We start from the raw sequence: 20,778 nt of genomic DNA on the forward strand, positions 1-20,778 counted from the left end.
CTCTTATACTAATGGCACTTCACTAATGACATCATGGACTATTGTTGACCAATAAAATGTGTTGTTTTCACATGTGCTTCAGACACTGGTCACCGCTGATGGCGTTACCCGTGTACATAAAAATTGTTAAGTGTTCAGCCTGAAAATTTGCATTTATTTTTCAATGAAGCAGGGCTGTAGTACTCGAGTCCGGACTCGAGACCGTTTTTCTATGGTCTCGGACTTGTCTCGGACTCGCTGGTATTCGGACTCGTCTCGGTCTCGGCCACTGGTCTTGCCAAATATGGCTTTTGGTCTCGACCGAGTCCAGGTTTCTTTTTTATGTTCCCAGTAACGTATTATTGTAGTATGCACCCGCAGACTTCCACAGAAACCTCTGCAGATTACCGCAGATTGTAGTGCCCGTCATTGACAAGTACGACCTACGTGTGTGATTTCTTTTCTACTATTTGCTACTGTAATACCGGCGCATAGCTGAAATAACAGGTCTGTCTATTCGCTGCCGATCAAATATGAAATTGCTATATGGACTAGTGACTGTGAATATTAAAGACTGCTATCAAATCTGATTGTTCCGCGAGTCTGCAAATGAGTGCCGCAGGTTGAATGAATGAATGAGGCATTTATATAGCGCTTTCATATGTACTACTGTACACCCAAAGCGCTTTACGATCATATCAGGGGTTCTCTCCTCAACCAGCACCAGGTTCATGTACTACACATACTCAAGTACACGTTTATCTTCAGCATTTCATCGTCAGATACACTCAGAAATAAATCAAAATACCCGTCAAAATAAAAGTTCGGTTTAACGTGAAGAAATTACCACAGATATATTTTACTGGAGTGAAGCTATATTGTCATTCAGTTGTCTTGTCTTGGACTCTAACCTCTTTGGACTTGGACTTGACTAGTCCTGGTCTTGGACTTGTCTTGGACTCGACAAAGGTGGTCTTGACTACAGCCCTACAATGAAGCATCACAATTATTACTAATGCCCTTATGCGTGTCATTGTGACTGGATAATTTGGGTTTTGATGGCTGTCTTCAGTGATTAGTGAGTGTTTACTTGTGTGTGTATAGTTTAAACAATGATTATGGGCTTTGTCGATATAGGGACATTGGTAAATTAATCTGTATAATGTATTCATGGAAGTGAAAATACTGTACCACAATGCCAAAGTATAGTTTGACTTATTTAATTTGCCTTGCACATAATTAAATCGTGAATGTTATTTTTTGCACAGCAGTATGTATTATTTACAAGGTAAGGTTACAGCATCGGAAAAGCATGGTAAATAAATGAAAGCTATATATATATATATATATATATAAGGTAAAAAAAAATGAAATGTGCATAGGATAAATTTGTAAATATACAACAAAATAAATAAATATACAGGGTAAAAAAATCATGACTGACTAAACTGCAGTGATGGCAATGCTACTCAAATGACTCAACATTTGTGTTTGATATAGGCAATTCTTTAAATAAATAATCAGGATTATGACAAAGGTTGCTGCAATTAGTGTTGGTTATGGTACTGAAATTAGGTGTACTCTCATTGCATCAAATGTTTCTATTTACAATGTGTTTTGCCTGGCGTTCTAACCAAATTGTCCCATTGGCTTCTTTTGAGTCATGAGCTCCTGATCATTTAAACAGATTGACCACATCTCTTTCTTCTGATAGCTGGTGGGTGTCCGGGTAAACTATGACTGCCTTCGTATCACTTGGATAGATGCTACATACAGGTGGTGGTAGAGGAGATTCCACTACTTTGTCGAATGGTTTCCCTCCAATGTGAATTCTCATGTGAATTTTAAGGCTTTGTTTCACTGTGAAACTCTTTCCACACTCAGAGCAGACGAAGGGCTTCTCTCCAGTGTGACTTCTAGTGTGACTTTGAAGGGGTCCTCGTTGCATGAAACTCTTTCCACACTCAGAGCAGGAGAACGGCTTCTCTCCAGTGTGAATTCTTATGTGTCTCTCAAGGCTTTGTTTCACTGTGAAACCCTTTCCACACTCAGAGCAGACGAAGGGCTTCTCTCCGGTGTGACTTCTTATGTGATTTTGAAGGTGTCCTTGTTGCATGAAACTCTTTCCACACTCAGAGCAGGAGAACGGCTTCTCTCCAGTGTGAATTCTTATGTGTCTCTCAAGGCTTTGTTTCACTGTGAAACTCAATATACAATAAGGACAGGTGAAAGGTTTCTCTCCAGTGTGGATTTTCATGTGTCTCTCAAGGCTGCTCTTCACTGTGAAACTCTTTCCACACTCAGAGCAGATGAAATGCTTCTCTCCTGTGTGAGTGCCCATGTGTATCTTAAGGCTCCTTCTCACTGTAAAACTCTTTCCACACTGAGAACAGATGAACGGCTTCTCTCCAGTGTGATTTCTCATGTGTCTCTCAAGGACATGTTTCAATGTGAAACTCTTCATACAATAAGAGCAGATGAAAGGCTTCTGTCCAGTGTGAATTTTCATGTGAATTTGAAGTTGTCCTTGTTGCACGAAACTCCTTCCACACAGAAAGCAGGAAAATGGCTTCTCGCCGGTGTGAATTCTTTTGTGGCTCTCAAGGTTACCCTTTACTGTGAAACTCTTTCCACATTGAGAGCAGGAGAAAGGCTTCTCTCCAGTGTGAATTCTCATGTGACATCTCAGCTGTCCTTGTTGTTTGAAACTTTTTCCACATTGAGGGCAGGAGAAAGGTTTTTCTCCAGTATGAATTCTCATGTGAATTACAAGTTGCCGTTGTTCCGTGAAACTGTTTCCACACTGAGAGCAGATGAAGGGCTTCACTCCAGTGTGAATTCTCATGTGACTCTCAAGGTGTTGTTTTACTGTGTAACTCCTTGCACACTGGGTGCAGGCAAAAGGTTTCTCTCCAGTGTGAATGCTCATGTGTCTCTTCAGGCTCCGGTTTACTCTGAAACTCTTTCCACATTGAGGGCAGGTAAAAGGTTTCTCTCCGGTGTGAATTCTCATATGAATTTTAAGCTTTTGCATCTCTATGAAGCCCATCCCACACTCGGTACAGGTGAACGGCTTCTCGCCAGTGTGAATTCTCATGTGTCTGTCAAGGCTTTGTTTAAAAATGAAACTCTTTCCACACTGAGAGCAGATGAAAGGTTGCTCTCCAGTGTGTATTCTCATGTGAGTATTAAGCTGTTGTTTTTCTATGAAGCCCATCCCACACTCAGAGCAGATAAAAGGCTTCTCTCCAGTATGAATTCTAATGTGCCGCTCAAGGCTTTGTTTCAATGTGAAACTCTTTTCACACTGAGGGCATGTGAAAGGCTTCTCTCCACTGTGAATTCTCATGTGACTCTCAAGGCTTTGTTTGACTGTGAAACTCTTTCCACACCTAGAGCAGGAGAAAGGCTTCTCTCCAGTGTGAACTCTCATATGACGTTTCCGCTGTCCATGTTGTGTGAAACTCTTTCCACATTGAGGGCAAGTGAAAGGCTTCTCGCCAGTGTGAATTCTGTTGTGAATTATTAGTTGTCGTTGATCCATGAAACTCCTTCCACACTCAGAGCAGGAGAAAGGCTTCTCTCCAGTGTGAATTTTCATGTGACGTGTCAGCTGTCCTTGTTGTGTGAAACTCTTTCCACACTGAGAGCAAGTGCAAGGCTTCTCCCCAGTGTGAATCCTCATGTGAATAATAAGCTTGTGTTTTTCTATGAAGTTCATTCCACACTCAGAGCAGGAGAAAGGCTTCTCTCCAGTGTGAATTTTCATGTGACGTGTCAGCTGTCCTTGTTGTGTGAAACTCTTTCCGCACTGAGAGCAGGTGAACGGCTTCTCTCCAGTGTGAATTCTCATGTGCTTCTTTAGACTTACTTGTTCAGTGAAACACACCCCACATTGATGGCAAGTGACAGAATCTTCTTTCAGTTCCGTCAGAGCTAAAAACAAACATTGAAAGATCGATGTTAAAAGTCAATTCCAGGGCAGCAAAGATGAGATGGCCAAAGTAATAGATGTGCACCCCAAACAATAAATTAAGATGAACATTGCTCAAATCCAATTGAAACTGAACATTTTATACAAAGTTGTAGACCTGTTACTATGTATCCTGATTCATTACAAATGAACGTCTCGGGTTACTTGAATGTAACCCTGTTTCCTGAAAAAGTGGGAATGAGATGCTGCGCTTGATTCAGCGCTCTGAGAACACTTTTTTTGTGTGACCGGCTGTGAATATACACTATTAAAGGGACACCCCTCCAAATCATTGAATTCAGGTGTTCCAATCACTTCCATGACCACAGTTGTTTAAAATCAAGCTCCTAGGCATGCAGACTTTTTGGGTCGCTCTCAGGAGCTCAGTGAATTCAAGTGTGGTTACCACCTGTGCAATAAGTCCATTCATCAAATTCCCTCACTACTAAATATTCCACGATCAACTGTTAGTGTTTTTATAACAAAGTGGAAGCAATTGGGAACAATAGCAACTCAGCTACAAAGTGGTGGGCCAGGTAAAATCACAGAGCGGGGTCAGCGCATGCTGAGGCACACACAGTGCACAGAAGTCGCCAACCTTTGCAGAGTCAATAGCTACAGACCTCCAAACTTCGTGTGGCCTTCAGATTAGCTGAAGAACAGTGCATATAGAGCTTCATGGAATGGGTTTCCATGGCCAAGCAGCTGCATCCAAGCCTTACATCACCAAGTGCAATGCAAAGCATCGGATGCAGTGGTGTAAAGCACACCACCACTGGACTCTATAGTAGTGGAGAAGTGTTCTCTGGAGTGATGAATCACGCATCTCTGTCTGGCAATCCGATGGACTGGGTATGGTCTGGGTTTAGCGGTTGCGAGGAGAATGGTACTTGCCTGACTGCATTGTGCCAAGTTTAAAGTTTGGTGGAGGGGGATTATGGTGTGGGGTTGTTTTTCAGGGGTTGGGCTTGGCCCCTTAGTTCCAGTGAAAGGAACTCTTAATGCTTCAGCATACCAAGACATTTTGGACAATTTCATGCTCCCAACTTTGTGGGAACAGTTTGGGATGGCCCCTTCCGGTTCCAACATGACTGCGCACCAATGCACAAAGCAAGGTCCATAAAGACATGGATGAGTGAGTTTGGTGTGGAGGAACTTGACTGGCCTGCACAGAGTCCTGACCTCAACCCGATAGAGCACCTTTAGGAATAATTTAGAGCGGAGACTGCGAGCCAGGCCTTATCGTTCAACATCAGTACCTGACCTCACAACTGCACTTCTAGAAGAATTGTGAAAAATTCCCATGAAGGGGAACATGTTCTATGACCAGAAGAGATTGCAGCTCTTGTGACAGTAAATGCGCCTCCTCCGAGTTCACGGTAGTGGAGACCTTGCCGTTGAAATGCGGATGACGACGATCTAATTGGATTCTGTAACCTTTTTTTTACTGTCCTTAGAACCCAAGTAGAACCCAACCTTAGTACATTTCGCTGGAAACCACTGCCCCCCGCAACCCCAGAGGTGGCGGGGATGGTACAGAGGTTTCGTAAGGGGGTGTCGCGAACAGGCAGGTAGATTTACATGCCCCGTACCGAGGGGGGATGCCCAATACAGGGCTGGGCGCAAGACCATCAGGAGATCTTTTTGAAAATTATGGTCAAGAGATCTTGCCTTTTTGGAGGCTACTGAGAGCGACGAGCCGGTCCCCAGTCTTGTTTTTGTGCCTCACGTTTAGAAGGACCAGGGCGAGTCTGGGTGGCCTGGGTGGCAGATGCATCTCCGTGCTAACCAAAGCACCCATTGAATGGCCGATGGAGCGAGCCGTTTGCTTGGTTGCACGTAGGGGCAGATCTTTAACAAGTAAGATGAACATAATAAATATGAATAATAAAAAAAGTTCATACAGCCTGTGAAGAAATTGTCCTATTATACTAGATCTTCACCGAATAGGACTAGAACTTAGGATGGGCTTAAGGACACAAGTAACTGAAATAACATGTTGTTTTAAATTGTTATTAAATTACTTATGTAACAACAAGGTAACTCAGTATTTAAGTTTGTTGATGTGGGTAAATTAAACCAGCTACATTTTCATATGTCTCATTTCACACCATAAACATGAATGCTCTAGTTTCATACAAAAGCAACTAAGGATTCAGTATCAAGATTACTGTAATATTTGTGCAGCACCTTGTTGTGACATAGATTTTTTTATATTGTGGTGGACTATTTCTTTTTCTTAGCAGAAGCTTTAAGATAATATACAGGCTGTATTTAAACTCAAATTAATATTTCATGTCCACATATTTATTTTTATGGTCAGTAGCCATAGCTAAGTAGGATCAGAAAGCAATAAGTCAGGAGCAGAAAGGTTTTGAATTGTATCACCACAAAAGTGTTTATTTTGCAATAATGACCTGCTGACTAACATACATTCAAATGGTGTAAATGCCATTATTCCTTAAAACACACACTCAGTACTCTCATTTACTCAGAACACATTTACTCTTGCATTTAAAAAGTTATTTAAATAATGGTAAAATAAAAAACTATTACCAAAGCTATTTTACCATTAATGAAATACAATGTTTTTATATGATCATGTAAAGTAACTTGCACTGTCTAAGCTAAGGGGTTGATTTAGACACAATTGAAAGGAAAAGTTAATGAAAAGTGCATCTAGTACAACATTGTTTTCAACACACTTTTTGCAACAATTTCTTGAAATGCCATGTTCAACAATTTTTTTTTCAAAATATAGTATTTTTTTTATTTTAATTATAAATTATAAACTTTAATGATAATGATATCCTTGTTCCCCAGTTTCTCTGACCTGGTTTACCTGAATTCAATAGTTTTATCTGCCACTAAATATGTGTATTAGAACAAAACAAAATTCAATGGGAACACTTTTGTAAAATTTTGCATTATTTGAATAAACATTTAATGATGCTAAATATTACGCAAAATAATAACCTAAAAAAATAAACATTAGGAAACGCTCTGTAACTATTTTTAGGTTATGCAAAAATAACATCCCTGCAATGTTCTGGTTCTAACGTTAGGGTAATGTTCTGTGTTTGCTGGGTATGAGGCTTTTAAGAAAACCTTTGGATTATATTGATAATGTTGAATCTTATGCTGTAGAATGAACCACAATGCTGCTGTTATCAATAACGTAAACATAACTCAGAGATTAGACTCTAAATTAGTTTGGTGATTCAGGTAAAATGATTATTATGTGAAAACATAACCAACACCACCTGATCACCTTTTCTCTTTGCTTTCTCTTTGTGTCTGGCTGATACAACTCAGTTCCAGTAGCCCAAACAAAATCTAATATAAAAACTCAAGGGACAAAAGCCCAAGTAAAGCAAACACTGATCACCATAATGTTGACTTAAAACTGTGATTTTCTCCTTTGGTGATTCTGCTTGTTAACATCAGGAATCTTCAATAATGGTCAATCGTCACTCAATCAATCACTTAATTATCTAAATAACTTTAATGTGAACACTTTTCAGTGTTCATTTAACACTCGTATTTTAACGTTGACACTCTTGAGTGTGGTCTCAAATAAACCCCCAGGATAGTTAATTTAACATTGGATGTTTTGCTGTGATGTACTATTGTGGACATTTGAACATCACCTACTTAGGTAGGCTTAAATTTGATACATGAGGCTTTTTATTAGTCACGATTAACACTGAACAGAATTAACAAATTATTTTAATTGATTTGTTACATTGTAAGTGACAAATAACAAACTTACTCTGTCTTTTATTCTTCCAGTCTTGGATAGGTGTCGTCTGGCAGGTTTTCGTCTTCACATCTGGTGCTTGTGTGGTCTGGTTGTTTTCAGGCTGCTCCATCTTTATCACTAGGAAATGTTCGATGCAGCTTATTTCATCAGTCTCCATCAGTCAGGTTTTATTCACTCTATTCTATAACAGATATTCTACAACCAAAATTGATTTGGTTTGAAATCAGTGATTTTGCGTTCAAAACGCTGCTTGAATAAGCTTCGAGACGTTTGCGAATCCATGGCTTGGAGAGCTCGTCAAACTGGCCAAGTCACGTGATCGTTACGTCACATACTGAGTATTCGCCGCTAGGAGGCGTTAATCTCCAGAACCAGAGCCATAAGATCCATCTTACTGAAACATGAACCAGTGTCTGTATTGATATGATTTTTTACCTGATCTCGGTTCAGTTTTATAATTTATGTTCTAACCTGCAAACATGTATGCAGAAGGGACGGAGAGTGACATTTATTGGACCGGTTAGCCAAGCTTTCCCAGAAAATAAACAAAAAAACAAACAATAACAATTAATAAAATAACACAAATGATACATACTTCATTAATGCCATTTAATTATTTTTAGATTATATTTAATAGATTACACTTTCAAAACATTTGCTATTGGTTTGTAATGTCATTATAGCCTACATGTTTGGGCTGTATTCTTGTTGCATTTACATAGTGTTGTTGACCAGCAGGAGTCGCCAGCGTAAGGTGTTTTCAGCACTTAATCTGTAAAATCTGGATGAGAAAAGGATTTTATTCAGAGAGCTGTTTAATCTTGCATTTTTTAATGTAAGCGAAAATCAATCAGTGTGGTTTTAGGATAGAGTAAAATAGCTTTAAATGTTTATTGTGACACTTTCATTTACATTTTTACTACATATTATAAATATATTTACAGTGAAGGATTAGTCCATCCCAAAAATGAAAATGCTGTCCTCATTTTGCTATTAAACAGTTTATGGTTCACGCACCTCTGTGAGTCTATGCTATCCTTACACATGCATGGCATTAGAACACTGTTATTTTATTTTAAGTTTATTTTTGTAAAACATGACACTAAAATAAGCATGAAATATTTCTAAAAAATAACATTTAAGAAAAAAAAACCTTAATTTTATTTAGGCAGTGACAGGAGCAGCCTCACATTGGCATCGGTGAAAAAGCAAATGGTATTGCTTTAGTAAGTATTTTCTTTTTCCAAAAGATCTCTCAAATCAAGGAGTTCCAGATGCCAAAAAGCAGACTTTATTGTTTCAACAAAGCCTGTGCCAGCTAAACATCTAACAATCTCAATTGCAGTTGTCTCTTTACACTGTTTTCTGACCAATGATTGTGCACACAGGTACTTTACACATATAGTTTATGGATATGATAAGACATGCACGGTTGAGTGGCACACAGTATGTACACAATTTCCTGTGAAAATCCTTGCGCCAGGACTAAAATATAAACAGGCAAAGTTATGTCAATTAATTGGTCAGGCAACGCCCTATTTTTACGAGTTGACATAGCTGCTAAATGCAATGTCCTTAATGAAACTTGAGACACAAAGATGGCAGGGCATTCTGAGGACGCACACCAAGTATTGTAAAATTCTGCCAATAGAGGACACTACAACTAAAAAACAAATATAACTTCGCAACCATATGATCCATAAAGTTAAAAATTGGTATGCGTCTTCTTTGGCGGACGTCCTAACATGTCCTCTAACATGACTCCGATACTTCAAAAAAATATGCCCACCAGCAGCCAATTAAATTTCAGTATAATAACATCAAATCTGAATGGCCTACCATTACAAAAATGGATATATTTCTACATTTTGTGAAAATTAATGTACCGGTTTTTGTGAACAGAATATGGAAAGATTTCTTAAAAGAAAAGCTCCAGATGCTTGAACTTCATCCTCATGTAGCAGTGTCGAGCGGGTAGCCGACAGCAGCAAGAAGAAGAGACAGTTACTTGTCTTATGTCTTCACCTTTATCAGAGATCAATAGTGTCCTCTTCCTCTATGGCTGGTAAGTTGGGACAAACTGTCGAATGAAGCAATGGTTCCTAGCAAACTAAAACAGCATCTGACACACAAAAAGTCACCCATAGTAAGCAAGGATGCAGAATATTTGATTTGATTAAAAAGGGAACACAAAAACAAGAGGAAATTATGATGAAGAGTGCAAAAGTGTCGAATGAGCACTGAAGGCTAGCTATCTTGTGGCTGAAATAGTAGCCAAGTCGAAAAAAAAAAAAGCGCCACACAATCACTGAGACTGTAATCTTGCCAGCATGCAAAGCCACTGTTAACTCAATGCAAGGACCACAAAGAAAGCAGCGAAAAGAAATATCAAAGGTTCCCCTGTCTCAGCTCTTTATTTATTTAACGCGAATTTAATTATTTGCGCGAGTAGATTACATACAAAGTCAATGCAAAGACGCGAATAGACGCATCATTCGCGCCGGGCGTCGCGAATGACGCGAATTGGGCGACGCGTTTGCAGCGAACGTCTTCCGCGCAAGTTTGAATTCGAGCGGAAGATTCAAGCGTCTAACTAGACGCGTATTTGACGCTCTATTCGCGTTCGGTGTGAACACACCATAATAGCTGGTTTGATTTGCATTGAGAGATGATCTTATGGAAAGTACCCCATGCCAATCTCTAGGAATGGTGAAGGTTATGTGCTCACCCTCTTCTGTTGAATAGGACCAACTTGATGTTTCCCTTGTGTAATGCACACTCAAAACAGCAAAGTCCTGTGACATCCTATGATATAAGATTCATCTAAATGTAAATGTTAAATACGAGTCCACACATATTATGAACAAACCCTAACTTTCAGTGAAGATTTGTTATGGACTATGCTATATAAACCACATCATAAGATACATTTCAATAAGATTGTAAATCATCCACATGGGCCAGTAGTGCTTTGACCCTGACTGTTGCGGCTATATTTGTTATTAGGGATGCAGCGGGTCTGATACTGCACTAGTACTTATTAAAATGCTCCGATACCAAAAAAACGATACCATGCAGCGCATGTACAGTGTTTGTAAACAGTAAACAGTTGGAAAAGAAAAAGCGTGTGTAACAGTATATTGGATACGTGCAGCTCTTAAAGTGACAGCAGCCTAATATAAGCCTACTTGCTGCTCTCTGTGTCCTTAATGTTAATCTAACAGCAAAAGACAAAGAGAAAATCACTCCCTGCTTTTGATTGAATAACTTTTGTAACTTTAATATAGATTAAACTATATTTAATTTATACAATAAAGACAATGCAATGTTATTTTACATTTGATTATTCCATTTCTGTACCTGAAAACTGCTGTTGAGACCTACCTTAAAAATTACAAATGCAATGATAATACAGGTATCGCATCGGACTCGTTTTGGGAAAAAAAGAGGTATTGGTGCATCCCTATCTGTTATTATAATAGGAGTGTTGATGATGTTGCAGAGGCTCCCTCATGAAGGAGTGTTCACCTGACCCATTTTTCCTATTGATTTTTTATCAGACATGCTTTTTTCCACACTTGTAGCATTTCCATTCTCTCCAGTGTGAATTCGGATGTGACATTCAAGGTTGACTTCTTTTGTAAAACTCTTTCCACACTCAGAGCAGGTGAAAGGCTTCTTTCCGGTGTGAATCCTCATGTGTCTCTCAAGGTTTTGTTTCACTGTGAAACCCTTTTCACACTCAGAGCAGGTAAAAGGCTTCACTCCAGTGTGAATCCACATGTGTCTTTTAAGCTTTTGTTTCATGTTGAAACTCTTTCCACACTCATAGCAGCTAAAAGGCTTCTCTTCGGTGTGAAGTATCATGTGACATTTAAGGTGGTTTTGTTGTGTGAAACTCTTTCCACACTGAGAGCATGTGAAAGGCTTCTCTCCAGTGTGAATCCTCATGTGATTATGAAGTTTTTTCTTCTCTGTGAAGCTCTTTCCACACTGAGAGCAGTTGAAGGGCTTCTCTCCAGTGTGAATCCTCATGTGAGTGTCAAGGTTTTGTTTCACTGTGAATCTCTTTTCGCACTGAGAGCAGGCGAACGGCTTCTCTCCGGTGTGACTTCTCATGTGAATCTCAAGGCTGTGCTTCATTGTGAAACTCTTTCCACACTGAGAGCAGGTGAAGGGCTTCTCTCCGGTGTGAATTCTCATGTGACATTTAAGGTTTTGTTTCTCTGTGAAACTCTTTCCACACTGAGGGCAGGTAAAAGGCTTATCTCCCGTGTGAATTTTAATGTGGCTATCAAGGTTTTGTTTTACTGTGAAACTCCTTCCGCACACAGAGCAGATGAAAGGCTTCTCTCCGGTGTGATTTCTCATGTGAATATCAAGGTTTTGCTTCATGTTGAAACTTTTGTCACACTGAGAGCAGGTGAAGGGCTTCTCTCCAGTGTGAATTCTCATGTGAATATAAAGTTTTTTTCTCTCTGCGAAACTCTTTCCACACTGAGAGCAGGTGAAAGGCTTCTCTCCCGTGTGAATTCTCATATGAAAATTAAGGGTAGTTTTCGCTGCGAAACTCTTTCCACACTGAGAACAGGTGAATGGCTTCTCTCCGGTGTGAATTCTCATGTGAACTTCAAGGCTTTGTTTTACTGTAAAACTCTTTCCACACTGGGAGCAGGTGAACGGCTTCTCTCCAGTGTGAATTCTTATGTGCTTTTCTAGGCTTGCTTGCTTGGTGAAACATATCCCACATTGATGGCAAGTGAAATAATCTTCTTTCAGTTCTTTCAGACCTGAAATAAGCATAAACAAAAGCAAAAGTCAAAAATCAATTCAAGGACAATAAAAGTGAGATAGCCAATGTTAGATTTGCACCAGATGTCATTGTTTTATCTTTGACATACTGAACGTTGAATCTTTCATTCTCAAGTTTTTGCTATTAAATCTGGTATGGCTTATACAAGGGTATTATCTTTTATATGCACTTTGCTATAGCCTTTTCCTCTATTAACAGACACTGTTAGGCTCAAGTTACCCCTGGTACTAACATCCATCTCATCTGTCTAGGGCTGCAAGATATTGGGAAAATTTTTTAGTTTTTCCTGTGATATATATTGCGCTATGAAAAAAATTTGGGTTTAAGTGATTTGGGTGTTCACATTTGGGTTTACTCTTAACAAGAACAAACTTAAACCTTTAGTAAGCTTAACAGACTTTTAAAAAATATCTCTCCGCCAGAGTTTTCATAGATCACATTTCTACTGTTTTTGACCAATTCAGTAAAACTATAAAAAGTATTTATACTTTTGTTGCATTATTATTATTAAACATATATTAAATATAAATATTACTAGCTCCATAAATATAAATAATACATCATTCTTCAGCTTCAGCAAGAACCAATGAGGTTCATTCTCGTGTTACGCAGCACGTTTGAGCCTCAGCAAGAACCAATGAGGTTCATTCTCGTGTTACGCAGGACATTTGAGCTTCAGCAGGAACCAATGAGGTTCATTCTCGTGTTACGCAGGACATTTGAGCTTCAGCAGGAACCAATGAGGTTCATTCTCGTGTTACGCAGGACATTTGAGCTTCAGCAGGAACCAATGAGGTTCATTCTCGTGTTACGCAGGACATTTGAGCTTCAGCAGGAACCAATGAGGTTCATTCTCGTGTTACGCAGGACATTTGAGCTTCAGCAGGAACCAATGAGGTTCATTCTCGTGTTACGCAGGACATTTGAGCTTCAGCAGGAACCAATGAGGTTCATTCTCGTGTTATCGAAGCATCCTGGGCCTCCATAACACCTCAGCAGTGCCACAGGCTGATTGCCTCCATGCCACGCCGCATTGAAGCAGTCATTTCTGCAAAAGGATTCCCGACCAAGTATTGACTATTGAGTGCATAACTGAACATAATTATTTGAAGGTTGACTTTTTTTTTTGTATTAAAAACACTTCTTATATTGGTCGGATGAAATATGCTAATTTTTTGAGACAGGAATTTTGGGTTTTCATGAGCTGTATGCCAAAATCATCAGTATTAAAACAATAAAAGACCTGAAATATTTCAGTTGGTGTGCAATGAATCTAAAATATATGAAAGTTTAATTTTTATCATTACATTATGGAAAATTATGAACTTTATCACAATATGCTAATTTTTTGAGAAGGACCTGTATATCAGGACCAGTTTATATAGGCTACAATATTTTTTATTCAATGGCAAGTCAGTCTTTTACAATCAAACACATAATTACAATCAAAAAGAATTTTTAGTAAACGCTTTAGGATGTAACAAGAGTAGCAAGAGGCTTCCCAAGCAGCCTATGGGAATCTGTGGGAAGAAAACTGGTATCATATGCTGTTCCAGGTCATTAAATGACAATCTTATATATTCATGTGTGAAAAGTTACATTAAAAACAGCTTTACCTTGTGCCATCTCATCATCTGTCATAAGTGCCAAACGCATAGCGCGAGTGCATTAGATCAATAGCGCTCCTATTGATGCGTCAGCGGCTCACGGCAGCTTCTACACACATGACAGCGATGTTTCACATTGACCCAGCGCTGGGTAGGTAGGTATCATTTGCAGTGATGGGAATAACGGCGTTATAAATAAACGGCGTTAATAACGGCGTTATCTTTTTCAGTAACGAGTAATCAAACGAATTACTGTTTCCCCCGTTACAACGCAGTTACCGTTACTGACAAAAAAAATGTGGCGTTACTATAATTGAACTCACTGAAGCGGTTTTCATCCGAGTAGGCTCTCTCTCCGGCTCCGCCATAGGACCTGCAAAGTTTTTTTCTCTGGTGTGTGTGTGTGTGTGTGTGTGTTTATGAGGCGCCGGAGTGGACAAAAGCGAAGCCCGAACGGCGCGTGCGCGCTCAATGCGCGAGAGAGACCGAATGTGTCCGAGAGCGCGCTCAACAGTTGCGCAAGAGAGACCGAGGGTGTCCGAGCATTATATAGTTTGTTTATAAATAAATGACTTATTTCAGCATTAGACAGCATTATCTATAGCCTATTGGTATCATCTGCAACGTTAATTAATCTACATGGTTATACAAATAAAATCTATAACACTGAAAACATCTTTGTTTGACCGGTTGTAAACACGTGCGGCAAACATGTCTAGAATTTGGCTTAAATAACCTCTGATGATGATGTTCGCTATAGGTTATAAAAATAAACCCCCAAAATATTATATTTTAGTTTTTTTTTTTTTTTTTTTGGTAAATTGTTCAGTATTATATTGAGAGAGCACTTGTTAAACTGTTTACTTTTGTTAGGAAGAAAATACTTAGGCTACAGTATGTCTACTAGTTGTGAAGTTGTGTAACAGTTTTATCATTTTAATATGCACAAAGAGTATGTATATTTTTTATTATTATTTATTCATTTTTGGTACATTTCTTAAGAAGCATAATTTATTTTTAAACTTTAAAAATACTGTGTGATATTAAGTATAAACCATGATGTTTTATTGTTTTATTTTATTGTTTTATTGTTACATTGTCCCACAGCAACATTAAAATAGAATAAATTATTATTATAAAACATTGAACGCTAATCTACACTATTAAGTGTCCATTTCATTAATTTAACATATTTAATACTGGGGGCATCCAAATTATTTGACATAGGCCTATTTGAATTTTTTTTTTTTAAGTAATGCAATAGTTACTTTCTCTGGTAATTAGTTACTTTTATAATGGTGAAACTCAGTTACTAACTCAGTTACTATTTGTGAGAAGTAACTAATAGCTATAACTAATTACTTTTTTTAAGTAACATGCTCAACACTGATCATTTGTATTGGCCCAGCAGAATAAAAAATATTACGAATAACCCAATACAATGACCCAACAGACTGAACCCAGCATTTGTGATAAAAAAAAATAAAAAATAAAAATAAAAAAAACTTACACGGTCCTTCATTCGTCCATTCTTGTCTTGGTGATGACTGGCATGTTTTCGTCTTCACATCTGGTGTGGTCTGGTTGTCTTCATGCAGCTCCATCTTTATCTCCAGGAAATGTTAGATCCAGTTAATTTTCCAGATCGCTCCATCAGTCAGTTATTCTTCTTCTTCTTCTTCTTTGGGAATTAACGGCAGCTTGCATCCAGAGGCGTTACACTACTGCCATCTTCTGGGTTTAATTCCCTAAATGGGCTTTTCTCTCACTGATGCAGTTACATATATTCCTGTAGAGAGCGCGTCAGGACTATTGGGTCGGTGAGCTGTAGGTGTGTGTGTGCGTGTGTGTGTGTGTGTGAGGGCGCTGTCCGAGGTACTGATAAAAATAAAAATAAATAAATAAAATACATCACCAGTGATGTGTGTGTGTTGGAATGTTCAGTGTTCTAATGTTATAAAATAAAAGCGTTTGAGATGCCTAGTAGGCCTATATGTAGCAAGAGGAAAACAATAAAAGCATAATAATAATAAACAATTCTATATGCAAGATGAATGTCACTGCAACTTTGCCTTTTCATCTCATTGTGTATCTGCACCATCTGTGCAACCTAAGGCCCCAATGCTGTTCTGGAAGAAAAAATAATAATAATAAAAATAAACCCCCGGGTAAACCTTCTTTGTGAGATTCAGAAATTACAGTAAATTATCAATTATGAAATCATCAAATCCTCTTGATTTCTGCCGTTTACACTGTGTTTATGTGGAATATCTGGGGTGATTTGTGTTTGTGTTGATGATAGTTTAAATGAAGTCAAAGAGAAGCTGTTTCTCACGAGAACATGATGGACATTTATCTTGCATCAGCATATGCTAGAAGAGAAAAAGGAAGCGGTTCTACAGAAGTGTCTTTTTAGTGCCATGTGAATGTGACATTGACATTTCAGTAAACTCGCATGCAAATAATGACTTGCTCCTCTGTGACTGAACTAATGCATTAATACAGATTCAAACAGGCTTGAGTGACATTTAATCATAATCAGACATTTTCATCTGGGTTTGCAGAATCATATTTCCAAAGAATTATATATATATATATATATTGTGTGTGTGTGTGAGTGTAAACTAGCACTTGTGTCGTTTGACTGCAAGAGGTGTTGCACTCACTCAGAGGAAGTGAAGAAAGACGGGATGTGTGAAAACAGTTAGCAAACAGATCATAGTGCAGTTTTTACACTCAGATTTTGCAGATTGCAGTAAGGTAGGACACGCACATATATTTTACAATGCAAAAACAAGTTTCAGCTTTAATAGAGAGATAATTGAATATCATATATGAAGTATACTTGTTTTATATGTATCTATAAACACTCATCAGTCATACTTGTGTAATTGTAACAATCTTCCTCATGTCTTCCAGAATGTTTGGTGTTTTCTCTCTGATTTCTCTGCTTGTGATTCCTGGTGAGTCTGAACCTAATTCTTGTTTTCACACATACGCTGAAGAAACCTCCATCTTTCAGGATGTTTTGTCTGTATTTCTGTATTTAAAGACAGTTTAATGTCTATGTCAAGAATGTGTAGTGTTCACAGTTCTGCTAAACTGACACAGAAATTTTCAATTTTCATCAAATTAGTCTTTAGACACTTCCTGGAAATACTGGCTATCTGTGCCATTTTTGTGTTCATGTAAAGTGTTTGGGATCCTCTGGGTGGGGTGTTACTAGAATATTTAGGATATAGAGAGCATGAGTGTTTTTTTTTTTTAAGTAGCAAAGAAAACCACCAAAGAAAATACTGAAGAAGAAGAACTGCTTTTGTGTTGTAGAGAAAAAAAATGTTTTATATTTTCCAGGGATTTGCAGTCGGGAATGGAAGGTTCAGTACACGAGTATGAGCAAATGTGTCCTAAAGGGTTCAACAACACATTTATCAGGCACTTTTAAACACCCAGATCATCTCACTGTGACAGAGATATTTTGGGTCAAAAACCCAGGTAAAGACAAGGTCATCAATCTGTTAAATCTTCCAGATTACAGAGGCAGAGTTGAGTATTTCCCCAGTAAAGACCGAACATTCATTCTCAGACTCAGTAATGTGAGACGTGAGGATGAGGGAAACTACTGCATCAGAATCCTGACAAATGAAGAAAGAGAAAGATTTCTGGGTTTTCCTGGGATTGAGCTCAGTGTAACAGGTACAGTCTAACTAATATTGCACTGACAGATTTTACTCTGTTCTTTCATATAAATATAAAGTGTGTTTTGTGTGTGATTTCAGAGCTCAGAGTGGAGATTCCTGAAGAGGTCGTTGAGAAAGATTCCCCTGTTTTATTTTGTAAGAGCACCTGTAACCTCTCAGACAGAACAGACTTTATCTGGTATAAAAACGGCGAGTCTTTCTCAGAGTCGAGCGACGGGAATCGTCTGATTCTGCAGTCGGTCAGCAGGGATGATACGGGAAACTACAGCTGTGCAGCGAGAGATCAGGAACATCTGCCGTCTCCTGCCGTCACTCTCAGCGTCAGATGTAACACACACTTCAGCTTTCAGACAAGTTCAGTCCAGACTCATCAAATGATGCACTGTGAGTAATTTTTTGTCTTTTCAGATCCTCCACAGAGCGTGTCAGTGTGGGTCAGTGGGTCTGGTGTAATAGTGGAGGGAGATTCAGTGACTCTGAACTGCAGCAGTGACTCAAACCCTCCTGCTCTGAACTTCAGCTGGTTTAAGGAGAAGGAAACCTCAGCTGTTGGATCTGGACAGAGTTTCAGCATCTCCAGCTTTAACTCCAGTTTCAGTGGACGCTTCTACTGTGAGGCTCAGAATAAATATGGATCTCGGAGATCAGCGTCTGTGTCTTTGTTCGTGTCTGCAACATCTGCAGGTATTGACATGTGCCGCTGGCTCTTCTGCTGGTGTGATTATCAGCCGTGTGAATGATGTTTCTCTTCGCTCAGGTGGCCTGAACACAGGTCTGTTTGCAGCTGCTGGCATCGGGGCTGCGCTCATCGCCATCTGCGCTGTTGTTGTAGTAATACAAATCCTCAGGTAAGAGAAAAGCACTAAGCGCGACACAAGTGTTTTTTACACATTAAGAGAATAGGGACAATTCTAGATCATGCGCTGGGTGCGGCGACCATTTTTCTCGTTGGTAAAGGGTAACTAAACCCCTGGTCAGAGCCTGACTCCACCTAGTCTCAGCCTCAGACGTCACGCCCACGGAACGTTGGCTAAACGTCTGATGCATATGGTACACTTAACTGGAAACACTTCAGGAATGTCGAAGTCGTCATCTGATTGGTTGAATTTTATCGGATTTCCGGGGGGTGCGAGTGTCGTGTTTATTTTCGGTCCGCCGGGAAACAAACCGCAGACCGTGTGATTGCGGAAGAAAAACTGTTGTGTTTACATGAGTGACAATGAGCATTTATCAAGAATAGCTAAACGTAGGATTCTCAAAAGTATGCGAGGTTCACGGCATAGACTCTTTAAGAGATGTCCAGGACTTTTGTTTGAGGCACTTAGTGGAGACAAAAAGAGATATTTTAGCCTGTTTGCCGATGGGATTTGGGAAGAGTATTATTTTCCAAGCCTGGCCGACCCTTTGTCAGCATTTAGAAGGATTCCCAGCAGATCCAATTTTACTAGTTGTGTGTCCCCTCCTATCTATTATGCATAGACATACACAGATACTGCTTATTTTCTTCTCCTTCTTTGATTTTCTATGCTGACTGACTTGTTGCACGCCGGTCTGTTGTTGTGGGGACATTTCCACGCCCCGAAACGTGACGCTGAACGAAACAAAGTGTAATTGGTTGTTTGATATGTCGGTCAAACGGCCTTATGGGCGGGCCTTGGCCAAAGAAAGCTGCTATGAATTCCAGACCTTCAGCCGTCAGTCTGAAGGTCTGGCTACGCGAGACTAGACTCCACCCACTGGCAATATTTGAAAAATGCTGGAAAAGTGGGCAGAGCCCAGCGGAGGGGGTGTGTGCACCTGAGACAGGTCTCTCTGTAGGCAGGGGTGTGGTTAGCTTGTGCCTGCTTACATCACAGGGCACCACAACTTCCAATAGGAAAATTCAACTGCAGTAGCCACCGTTCAACCTGAAGAGGGCAGCACTCAGACGTGTTTACACCATATATTGTAGAATAAAAACACTTTATACCCAAATGTCAAAAAAATTACTTGAATCAATGACCAGCATTAATAAAGCCCCAGTCTTACAGATAATTAACTAAAAAAAGTTGTTTTAGGGTTTAGTTACCCTTTAAACTAGCAAAAGTGGATTCGGACACATGCGCCGTGTGCTTTAGACCATCGCTTAGATCACTAAAACAGGGCCCTGTGTCTGAAGCGTCATAAAGATTCAGAGTCAGTTTGTGTTCATGTCCATTTCTTCTTCTCTCACAGGAAACGAGTGACTCCATCAGAAGAGCAAAACCACAGAGCATCACAACACCATAAAACAGTGAGACAATCTTCTCAAGCTTCTTCTCATGTGTGTCCTGTCAGTTATGAAGGGAGAATTGATTCTCTCATCATTGTGTCGTCAGGTTGAGTCTCCTGAGGACGCCTACATGACCCTTGACCCCAAGTCCAGATGTTCTGAGTACGACACACTGGATGTGAGTTATTCTGCTGTTGTTGTGAAGGTGTTACATGAGATCTTATTTGTGATGCATATATTCACTTCTTCTCTAGAATATGAAGAGATCCTGTGACACAGACGACCCTGAAGATCAGGATTGTACATATTATAACATGGACAAATGATTAATCTTAGTGGTCATATCATGCCTTTTTTATTATTTACTTTTCCCTTTTATTACAGTCAGATTTCCACCCTCTCTACGACTTAGAATTTAATACTTGATATTTGTTTCTTTATTTATTGTGGTAAAGATGGTTTGTTCTTACTTGAGCAACCTTAGTAAAGTCAGTTTCCTGTAACTATGATAACCTCCTTCTTTTAACAACTGAATGTTCGTTGTTATTTGTAGAATTACGTTATTTATTTTTTAGATGCTGGTGTATGCAAAATTATTTGTATTCTTTTGATTAATGTATTTTCTTTCTTTCTTTTATTAATTATTTATTTTTATGAATCTTATTAATTTCTTCTTTATGAATTCTAGTCA

At 39.1% G+C, this 20,778-nt stretch overlaps 1 protein-coding gene and 1 pseudogene across 2 annotated transcripts; one reads left to right on the forward strand and one right to left on the reverse strand.

The window, feature by feature from the left end:
- Nucleotides 1-1,654: 1,654 nt before the first annotated feature.
- LOC130070078 (zinc finger protein 721-like) lies at nucleotides 1,655-15,745 on the reverse strand (annotated as a pseudogene).
- Nucleotides 15,746-16,885: 1,140 nt separating this feature from the next.
- Nucleotides 16,886-20,490, forward strand: LOC130070054 (B-cell receptor CD22-like). Of its 2 annotated transcripts, XM_056234331.1 has the most exons (9): nucleotides 16,886-16,895; nucleotides 17,055-17,098; nucleotides 17,490-17,831; nucleotides 17,915-18,163; nucleotides 18,245-18,520; nucleotides 18,594-18,684; nucleotides 20,051-20,108; nucleotides 20,194-20,265; nucleotides 20,342-20,490. In XM_056234331.1, exons 2-9 carry the CDS (start codon nucleotides 17,056-17,058, stop codon nucleotides 20,411-20,413), a joined length of 1,203 nt encoding a protein of 400 aa, XP_056090306.1. In that variant the 5' UTR covers nucleotides 16,886-16,895; nucleotide 17,055; the 3' UTR covers nucleotides 20,414-20,490. The 2 variants fall into 2 exon arrangements, with proteins under 2 accessions (XP_056090306.1, XP_056090305.1); XM_056234330.1 differs by having other exon boundaries at nucleotides 20,194-20,487.
- The last annotated feature ends 288 nt before the right edge of the window (nucleotides 20,491-20,778 follow it).

Source organism: Rhinichthys klamathensis, unplaced genomic scaffold (genome assembly GCF_029890125.1).
Source record: "Rhinichthys klamathensis goyatoka isolate OS25496 unplaced genomic scaffold, OSU_Roscu_1.1 h1tg000393l_1, whole genome shotgun sequence".
Taxonomy (NCBI): domain Eukaryota; kingdom Metazoa; phylum Chordata; class Actinopteri; order Cypriniformes; family Leuciscidae; genus Rhinichthys; species Rhinichthys klamathensis.